General features: G+C 37.7%; 1 protein-coding gene across 1 annotated transcript; it reads left to right on the top strand.

Annotated features, from left to right (window-relative positions):
• Positions 1-387: 387 nt before the first annotated feature.
• Positions 388-10,434, top strand: rgs18 (regulator of G protein signaling 18). The gene is made up of 5 exons (XM_038283569.1): positions 388-623; positions 1,006-1,110; positions 1,331-1,392; positions 4,194-4,360; positions 9,491-10,434. Exons 1-5 carry the CDS (start codon positions 502-504, stop codon positions 9,743-9,745), a joined length of 711 nt encoding a protein of 236 aa, XP_038139497.1. The 5' UTR covers positions 388-501; the 3' UTR covers positions 9,746-10,434.
• Positions 10,435-10,806: the final 372 nt, after the last annotated feature.

Below are 10,806 nucleotides of genomic sequence, written 5' to 3'. Positions count from 1 at the left end.
GAAGCAGCCAAGAGGTTTCATGGAGCCATCTGAAGGAGCTGATAATAATAAATTGTTACCAGGAAAAGAAAAAAAAAATTGCAGTCAAATCAGGATCAATAAAACAAATGGCCCAACAAACTCAGTATTTCTTTATTATCATACAGCCCGCTAGTACAACGACTCATTGCATAAAACCTCCTTCAACAAAAAAAGATGATGACTTCCCCAAAAAAGAGGAAAAAAAAATTACAAATAATTCTATGATTGAACGTAACCACATTTCTTTATCAAAAACTTGAGGAAATCTTTCAATGTGACGTCGAACCCGAGGGGAATTTTTTATGTCGCTGATAGACCCGCTTCACCATCACAGGAAGTGGAGCCGGTATGGGAAATAAAAAACATGAAGGGTTTAAAAAAGATGAGGTGGCTCATCAAATGTTGGGTTGAACAGTTTTTTTTCAGAGTGCTATTTGTGGCCTGCCTCTTTGCACGGTACACACAGACTGACAGACCGGCATGGAGACGCTGCTTTTTCTATTTCCTCAATTTAACTACATGGCCCCAAAGGAGGAAGCATATTTCAAAATGTTTGCTGTAGAAGACTTGCAGTCATCAGCGATGAGGGACAATAGCAGCAGGTTGGTCTCTAAACTTTGCTCCTTTTTCAAACATCTATGAAGGATTTAGAGTCAAGTTATTTAAGATATTCATTGATATGTGAGTAGAAAAACGGTTTATATGAGGAAACAGATGCAGCCAAACTGCTCTGCTACTTCTACGGCTTTAGGACTTTCCTCGTGAGTACCTCAGGTTTTTGTTAAGACTTATTAGCTTGCTTGACTCATCTTACTTTTCTAAAATGCATTGGGTAATTTTTTATGTGTCATGTCAACCACAAAATCTCACAGAGAAGAAAAGTGAGTTAAAAAAAAACAAAAAAAATGCTGATTTTGCTAAATAGTGCCACAAGTGCAACACAGGATGTTTGGAGTTTGATATATTTTCTCTCTTGTTTTGCAGACAGAAAGACAAGGAGAGGAAGAGCAGACTAAGCCTTTTCCTCACCAAGTCAGGCTCCCATGAAAACGTCAGTCCTCATAAAAAGACAGAGACGACAACGAGCAAGTGAGGCGCAATCTTTTATTTTCATGTACAGCCGCTATTATTCCAGACAACCGTGATTCATTTTTAACCTCCCAGTTTCCAGCAGCCCTCCTCAACTCATTAGTCGCATGCAGAAAACCTGGCGAGGAGACAGCTCTCTGAGAATCCCACAACTTTTGTTTGCCGCATCATTAGGGAGGATCTGACCGTTTGTCTGATTCTTTTCTCTTTTTATCTGCAGCATCTCACCAGAGGCAGCCTTGCAGTGGAGCGACTCCTTTGAAGAGCTGCTAAAGCACACAGGTCAGACTTGGCGACCAAAAACTTTTCACGACAACACTGGTTTTAAATTGCTGTCCGCAGCAATCAGTTGAGCTGTCAGAGAATTTGCTTTATTTGGGCAAAAAAGTGGAACGGTGAGCTCAAAGAAATAAATAGGCAATGGAGATGTCAGCAAGAGTTTCACTACATCTTTTAGTGTTTGTCGGAGCAGACAGCAAAACAGAAACTGTGCAACTTCCTCCTATTCACAGAAGTTATACTTTAGAGCCACACTGTTTGCTCTATGGTAACATGTTTTAAATAGGATAACTTGGATCTGTTTGTGTTCCAGCTACACAGAGGTATTCATGTTATAGTGTTCCATAATATTTGCCATCATTGCTGTTTTGAATTATATACATTATTGAAATTCAAATTATTTTCCATCTAAAGCCTAAACTGAAGCTGGCAGCTTTAGTTGCACCTATATTATAGAACAGATTTCCTGTTCTTGTTTTTATTGAGGTTAATATTTTACACAAAATTAAAATTAAAAATGTGTTCTTCACATTTTCCACACATTTTCTATAGAATTTATCTGGTTTATTATTCAACAGAAAGAAATCGGGGAATACCTACAGTACTAACCAGTCTTAAAGTAATTATTACCTTTATTATCTCTGTATTTCTGCTTTTCACTATTCTTTATCGGATGGTTTAGTTAAAATACAAAGCCCTTATTTATAAGCCATGATTAGAAGGTTGCTGAGCATACCTTTACTCTTTAGACTTCATGATTTTTATTTCAAATTAGAGTTCAATGACTGTTTTTTTACCTGAAAAGAGAGAAAACCATGTGGTGCTATTTAATAACTCACAGAACCACCTGTGTTTTCACAGGTATTTAGTTCGATGCACCACAGATATATCAGGGCACAGAAGATAGCATTGTGTGTGTGCTTGTCAACTTTTTGGGCTGGAGATGGGAACTCTGGAGGTTAAACACTGGGTCTAAAACCAGCTAATGCAAAATTATTCATGGCAGAAACAAACTGAGCCAGAGCTTTTCTTAGATATAGGTTGCATAGCATGGTGAACAATCACCACAGTTCTACTTCCACCATTGGGGATCATATCTCATGACTAGCTCTGGCCTCACTCTACGTTAGACAAGCTTTTGATCTTGTTACCAGGACCTGAACTTTAATTTACTTGAATTTGTTTTCTTTAATGGTTTTGGTATGCATTTTTCTAGAAATACTTTCATAAGATAGTTATACCAGTTACAGGATCTCTATGTCATACTTGACCCTTTAATACAAAGTGTATCATATTTGATATATGAGCTTTTCAGACCTTTATGTCAAAAACCTGACTTGTACAATCAGACAGATACAGTCAACAGAAAACGTATAATGAATTGCCCCAAAGCTCTAGTTTAAAAATAGTTAGAATTTTCTGACATACTTCATTGCAGGGTTAAATTCAACACTAATGAAATTATCCACACAATATTTTACTTTTTTTTTTTAAAGGCACATACTTGTAACCTGACTCTGCCAGATGGATTTGCTCCACATATCCATCTGGAAACCTTCCGTTGAAGTAACTTTGGGAAGGGGCGAAAATACTGGTTAGCTGATTGGCCTATGTTGGTGATAGACGGGCCAAATAAACCAATCAGATCAACGAAGCATATGACGTGCTAACAGAGCGACGACGAAGAGGAGCCAATTGATAGATCAAACTCTTGCCGAAAGCAGTCGGGAGAAGAGCAAAAACATCTTTTCCTCTGAGAAAAGCCTCCAGAGCAGTGTTTTGCTCTTCTTTCAGTGAAGAAATACTCTGGAATTCCGATAAAACTTGCTCGATAGCTATGCTAACGCTAGTTTCATCGGCTGAAGCCGCCATGTTCTTTAGACTGAACTGTCGCGCTTCTCGTTGCGTCACACCTCAACCCGCCTCAAAGCCAATGCTGATTGGACGTTCGTTTGGTTAACGGCTCCAAATTTTCTTTAACGGAGAGTCTCCAGACTGATTAGCGAGTGAAACCTTGAAAGCTCGCGAGATCAGGATGGTCTCACGAGGCTAACATACTTGAGTCATTTCAGTTTTTGTTTTTTTTAATAAATACATCAATAACTCACTCTGGTTCGAGAGAACATTGCTCAATTTCTCTGTGAATATAGTCTTTCTGAGTATGCTTACCATAACAACATCATGTGACTGGGATTATTTTTAGGCGAGCGAGTGTGGAACTCCTAACGTAGTTGTGAAAAGCAAAGAAAATCCAAGATCAGGTCTAAAAAAGCACAAGAGGATGTTTCATCTCGAGAGGAATAAAATTTGATTTGCGCTGGGAAAACATGACTGTTGGAGTTCACTAAAGCTGGAGCTATAACTCAGAAAGCATTCTGATATCAGAATGAGTCACATTAGCATTCGTCCCTGCTAATGTGCTACTAGTGTTAGCCATGTTTTTAAGCTCTGTCTTTCCAGCTGTATGTTTTCCACGAGGCATTGCAGCATGTTTGGGACTTATTTAGTAACTGCTTCAAAGGCCACCATCTGGCATTCTGGTGGTTCAACTGTACTGCCAGCAGATGGCGCCACGTCGGCTCAATTTGCCTGTTGCTGGGGTTCTATTTAGGCTAAAAAAGGGCAAATAATTGGAATATGTAATTTGGTTTATTATAATCAACTGGATTCTGGTCTTTCTGACATAGGCTTCTAATGTGACTATGTACCTTTAGTACATACTAAGTGTTTAATTTCCTTTTGTATTTTTCTTTTTTAATGTTATTAACAGTTTTTTCTGTAATTCTTTTTCTATCCTCTTTCAGATGGGGTGGAAACCTTCTCCCAGTTCCTCAGGACAGAGTTCAGCGAGGAAAACATTGAGTTTTGGTTGGCCTGCGAAGAATACAAGACCATAGATTCGGAAACAAAGCGTCTGTCTAAAGCCAGATATATTTATACAGTTTATATTGAATCAGAGGCTCCCAAAGAGGTACGTGGTGGGATGTTTATACCTCTAAAACTGCTTAGACGTTCTGCTGCTGTGTGGAGCTGCAAAAGCTCAAATGACATTTAGCATTTTCTTGACTTATCTGTCACTCAGGACTGAGATAAAATATTTATGTCACCATTATAAAAATAACTGTGGGCAAGGACTAACACGCAGTCATGAGCCTGTGGTGAGGTGACCTTTGTGAAAAAAAAAAATCGTTAGGTGCAGCATCTTGCTGAGGTCATATGCATGCATGTTGCAAAAAACAGGTCGGGTTATTTTTGTGTGAGACGTCTGTGGTTTCTAGACAATTTGTGCTTGATGATGCGACCACCATCAGATATGTTCTTTAAGGCCTACAGCAGTTTAAGCTGTTGAAGAGACTTAGCTGTCTAGTTTGAGGTTTTGAACTGTTGAAGCAAAGCTAAACAGAGCATCTCCCACACACTTTCAGTCTAGAGTGAACACACATTTAGAGGTGGAGTTTTTTTTTTTCTCCTGCATGGCAATTTGTCAAACTAGTGCACTGTGGTTCCTCTTTGCTCTGCCTGTTTGCAGTAGATATACGCTTCTAAATCAATTTGAAGCACAATGTAGAGAATGGAGGATCTAACAAGCACAAGTCGACGTCAAATGTCTAAAAGCGTAAAAACTTATCGATGACTCTATTTATTGTGTAGATGTTGGGTTTTCCCCTGTTTTATTTGGCAAACCTTTCCTAATTATTCATCTATACAAGTATTGGGATTCAAAAAAAAAAATTTCATATGGATTTAATCCTTTATAAGGCACTCGGTGAAATACTTTAAAAATCAAACAAATGGTGTTATTGGAATCTAGAACTTATTACCTTTGTAAAATTCAAAAAACATTCAAAAATGTATGTCAATGTAATAACAAGAAATGCCAACTTGCCCCAATTTAGTAAGAAAAACATCTGAGAGTAAAAGAAACACTTTTTTTTTTGGTACAACATAACCTTAGAGGCATTAATGCTGATACTGGCACTTCCTTTTTTTAGTTTATAAACTTTAGACCTCACAGAGGGATGGGTGGGACTCCATTTGTAAGGGGTATGCAAGTGATCAAAAACAGTAACTTTCCCTACAAAGGATTAACACCTCTGTAGATCCACTCATTGTTAGCCCTGTGTTAGATCAACCAGAACATTGTAGCCTGAAGTTTGGAAAGTGGATAAATAACACGTGAGTTTTTAGAAACATTTTTGACAAACATTGATAATAATCTGGCCTTTGTGTAACAGTGGGAGTAAGAAAGTCATTGTGGGAGTGAGGAAACCCACAGTCCTATTTGCAGTTTTCACCAAGCTATGTAGGGCACACACAAACTGCTGCTTCTGAGACTAAGATTGATCTTTCTGGCCTTGGAGTACAACTCTGTGTAGCTTAAAACTTACACTGCACAGTACAGTGAAACCAAGCATCCCCACCTATTAGGCATGGTAGTGGCAGGAGCGTTTTTGCTATCAGCAGTTATTTCAGGAAGTTGGTAAGAGTTAATCAAACCATTGTCATTAGGTCACTCCATAAATCTTCCCATCATATCAAGTCTTAGCTTTTTGATTCTAGTGAGAATTAAAGCAAATTTTGAAAGCCTTAATTCAACTCCTAGAGAGTTAGATTCAACACTTTAAATGTGTCTGTAATGGTCCACGCTGGATTTAGCCAAGACGACACTTTTGAAATTGTTGTTTTGGTGTAAATATTACACCAACATTGCAGCAAAGCTCTTTATAGTTGTGATTAACACAAAACGTATATAACCATAGTGTGTACAGTTTGCACTACAAACTTTCATCACCACCCCCTCTGACCATCGCCAATAGGCAATGTGCAGGAAATGTCCTGCCTAAGGAACACCTGAAAAAGGATTATAACCGGCGACCCTCCAGTTGCAGGGGGACATACATGTAAATCCTACACCACAACTCCAATGTCAACTATTGATGTCGTTATGTTGAGAAAATCAGTTAGGCATTGGTTTGAAAATTATCACTTTACAGAGTGCTTAAATTTAGCTCTGCTGATTAACACTAGCCTCGTGAGACCATCCTGATCTCGCGAGCTTTCAAGATTTCACTCGCAGATCAGTCTGGAGACTCTCCGTAAAAAAAAATTTGGAGCCGTTCACCAAACGAACGTCCAATGAGCGTTGGCTTTGAGGCAGGTTGAGGTGTGACGCAACGAGAAGCGCGACAGTTCGGTCTAAAGAACATGGCGGCTTCAGCCGATTAAACTAATGTTAGCGTGGCTATCGAGCAAGTTTTATCGGAATTACAGAGTATTTCTTCACTGAAAGAAGAGCAAAACACTGCTCTGGAGGCTTTTCTCAGAGGAAAAGATGTTTTTGCTCTTCTCCGGACTGGTTTCGGCAAGAGTTTGATCTATCAATTGGGTCCTCTTCGTCGTCGCTTTGTTAGTACGTCATATGCTTCGTTGATCTGATTGGTTTATTTGGCCCGTCTAATACCAACATAAGCCAATCAGCTAACCAGTATTTTCGCCCCTTCCCAAAATTACTTCTACGGAAGGTTTCAAGATGGATATGCGGAGCAAATCCATCTGGCGGAGTCAGGTTAGATCAGTGGTTCCCAAAGTGTGGGGCGCGCCCCCTGGGGGGGGCGCAATGCCATTGCAGGGGGGGCGCGGGAAGCGGTATGGATGAATGAAGAAAAAAAAAAAAAAAAAAAGCAGCGCTTGCTTGACTGAGCATAATGGATAGTTGTGACACTGCAACCCAGATTTGAAAAGATCTACAGCAAAAAGCAGGCTCACTACAGCCACCGAAAAGATGGGAGGATTAAAGTACAAAGAAAAAACTCTCAGGGAGCTGTTAAATGTTTTCACTCCATTTTGCACAGAGGCTTTTTTAATGTATAGATTATAGCAAAGTTAAATATTGTTACAAATAAAAAAAGAAATATGTTTAAAATAACACAGACAACAAAGAATCCTCTTCTAATCTACATTATAGAACTGTGAAAAAAATACAGTTACACAAATGTGTTCCACTGTAAAGATGGTGTAGTTTGTTTTGAAAACAAAATATGGGTATAGATTTATTATATCTGGTTGAACGATGTGTGTGCCCAGTTTTTTTTTTTTTTTTTTTTTTTTTTTTGTGTGTGTGTGTGTGGGGGGGGGGGGGGTTGTCGGGGGGCGTGGAAATTTTATTGTAATCCAAAGGGGGGCCCAGAAGAAAATCTTTGGGAACCACTGGGTTAGATTAACACCAACTCTTCAGACAAACTTACTCTTGCATAGTTGTGTAAATATTGTATTGACATTATTTTTTTTTATATATACGTATACTTCACCAACAGTTGATATTTAACACATCTGATTTTGGTGTGTATGAATAGAGACATGTAAAAGTTGCAGTACACCAGGCTGGAGGATTTAAATTTGACATCGCTTTAAAGAAACAAACTCCCGAATTATTTCCCCAAATTTCCGGGAAGACAGAAAAAGGTTTCATAGAGGCTTTTTTTTTCCAATCTGAGTTTTAAAAATTGATCTAAAAAGATTGAGCTAAAAAGCTCAGTCTTATGATGTGGAAAGTTGATGATGAGTCCAAGTTGGTGAATACAAGTGACTTATCTTTCAGGCCTCTGTTGGTATACTGTAGGTTTCAGATCCATTCTCTTCAATTCAGTTTATTTATAGAGCATCAATTCAAAACACGTCATCTCAAGGCACTTTACAATTCAACCAGATCATACCTTTAAATTGAATTAAACTTTTCTATCTAAGGAAAACCAGTTGATTCCATTGAGTCCCGCTTCCATTTTACAAGTATGCTCTACTTTATGTTGGCCAACCAAATAAAATGATTTCAAAATTAAGGTTGTATAGGGGTTTGAGTACATTTATAAGCCACTTATGATCTTGAACCAAAAAGGCTAAAATCAAGCATACCACTCAGGGAGCTGTTAAATGTTTTCACTCCATTTTGCACAGAGGCTTTTTTAATGTATAGATTATAGCAAAGTTAAATATTGTTACAAATAAAAAAAGAAATATGTTTAAAATAACACAGACAACAAAGAATCCTCTTCTAATCTACATTATAGAACTGTGAAAAAAATACAGTTACACAAATGTGTTCCACTGTAAAGATGGTGTAGTTTGTTTTGAAAACAAAATATGGGTATAGATTTATTATATCTGGTTGAACGGTGTGTGTGCCCAGTTTTTTTTTTTTTTTTTTTTTTTTTTGTGTGTGTGTGGGGGGGGGGGGGGGGTTGTCGGGGGGCGTGGAAATTTTATTGTAATCCAAAGGGGGGCCCAGAAGAAAATCTTTGGGAACCACTGGGTTAGATTAACACCAACTCTTCAGACAAACTTACTCTTGCATAGTTGTGTAAATATTGTATTGACATTATTTTTTTTTATATATACGTATACTTCACCAACAGTTGATATTTAACACATCTGATTTTGCTGTGTATGAATAGAGACATGTAAAAGTTGCAGTACACCAGGCTGGAGGATTTAAATTTGACATCGCTTTAAAGAAACAAACTCCCGAATTATTTCCCCAAATTTCCGGGAAGACAGAAAAAGGTTTCATAGAGGCTTTTTTTTTCCAATCTGAGTTTTAAAAATTGATCTAAAAAGATTGAGCTAAAAAGCTCAGTCTTATGATGTGGAAAGTTGATGATGAGTCCAAGTTGGTGAATACAAGTGACTTATCTTTCAGGCCTCTGTTGGTATACTGTAGGTTTCAGATCCATTCTCTTCAATTCAGTTTATTTATAGAGCATCAATTCAAAACACGTCATCTCAAGGCACTTTACAATTCAACCAGATCATACCTTTAAATTGAATTAAACTTTTCTATCTAAGGAAAACCAGTTGATTCCATTGAGTCCCGCTTCCATTTTACAAGTATGCTCTACTTTATGTTGGCCAACCAAATAAAATGATTTCAAAATTAAGGTTGTATAGGGGTTTGAGTACATTTATAAGCCACTTATGATCTTGAACCAAAAAGGCTAAAATCAAGCATACCACTCATATTTATTCACGCATATTTGAGATTTTATTATTAATTGCACCATTGATAACCCATGTCTGTACTGTTTTATTCTACTTTGCCTCAACTTAGGTCAACATTGACTACAACACAAAGATGGCCATCAAGAAAAACATGGAACACCCAGCAAGAAGCTGTTTTGATGCAGCCCAGATGAAAGTCTACAGTCTGATGAAAAAGGACTCCTACCCAAGGTTCCTGCACTCTGACATTTATCTGCGTATAACCAGGAGGAAGGGCCCCGGGTCCACCATGTTTCGCAGAAGGTCACGCTCCTGTGTATTCAACGACCGGGGAGAAACCACAACTGAGCCCTCTGCTTGGTAATCATGAAATTGCACAGCCGTGTGGATTTATTATCACCCGGGAGATCATATTTGATTTGCAACACAACTGTTGAAATATGATGTGATGTCTAAATTACGGCCCACTGATATGTAGCGTGCAATATTTTGATGTAACCACAGGTTCCACAATCAATTACTGCTCAGAAACGGCACCGCAGTAAATTGACATTGATATTAATTTAAATGTACTGTTTGGGAAATATTATTAGTTTCATAATATTTTTATCCTCATTTCAGCTTGTTAAATTTTATTATGTAGTTCAGTTTACCCAAAAAAAATGCTAACAGGGAAAGACAAGAACAAAATCTCATAGTTAAAATTAGCTCCTATTTTCTCCTCGCTCTTTATGTTGTTTTATTTGGCTTGTAAGTTGGAAAATGGATGTGGAATAGCCGTTACCTCTCAGATTTACTGTGTTGGTGTTGACGTTTGTAAAACCCCTAAGTTTTGTTAGGTGTTTTGGTGAACAAGCAGGCTAACAGCCTCACAGGCTAATAACAGTATTCCTTTGGAGTGCACATGTATGCATCCAAACACTGTAATAACACCTCTCTGGGCAGAGGTCTTACAGGGTTATCAATAGTATTAGTCTATTAGCTTTATCAAACATGGCAACCATCTTGGATTTTAGTGCAGAGTGTGTGAGAAATTTTGAACCTTTAAAGTTGGAACTCGAACTTTAGTAGAACATTATTTACTATTGGAAGTTAACAAAAACCCATAAATCTTATCTATTGTTAGAATGGGGTGAATTTATTTCCATTCATGTTGGAAGCAAATTACTTTAAGTCTATTAGCAAAAACTTTAAAGAAAGTAAATCCATTAATAAAACTTTTTAAATAAGTCTTAATCAACAAATGTTTTAAGGGAAATTTTTGCTGTTTTCTCAGGAGGTTTTTCTATTTTCTTAAATTTCTTTACAGATTTTAAATGTTGAGTTTTTTGGGGGGGTTTTTCAATGTTTTTGAAGTGGGGGGCCAAAAGGCGTTTCTATTTCTCTGCACAGATGTTAGCAACAATATTTATATTGAAGTAAAGT

This window comes from Cyprinodon tularosa, unplaced genomic scaffold, assembly GCF_016077235.1.
Source record: "Cyprinodon tularosa strain WSP-4 unplaced genomic scaffold, ASM1607723v1 ctg195, whole genome shotgun sequence".
NCBI classification, from domain to species: Eukaryota; Metazoa; Chordata; class Actinopteri; order Cyprinodontiformes; family Cyprinodontidae; genus Cyprinodon; species Cyprinodon tularosa.
The sequence above is the reverse complement of the archived record's forward strand: the minus strand, read 5'-3'. Positions and strand labels throughout refer to the sequence as shown.

Coding starts and splice junctions, on each gene's coding strand:
- rgs18 (XM_038283569.1), top strand. CDS start 502: ATGGAGACGCTGCTTTTTCTATTTCCTCAATTTAACTACATGGCCCCA. Junction 1,111..1,330: donor ACAGAGACGACAACGAGCAA/GTGAGGCGCAAT, acceptor TTTTATCTGCAG/CATCTCACCAGAGGCAGCCT. Junction 4,361..9,490: donor AATCAGAGGCTCCCAAAGAG/GTACGTGGTGGG, acceptor GCCTCAACTTAG/GTCAACATTGACTACAACAC.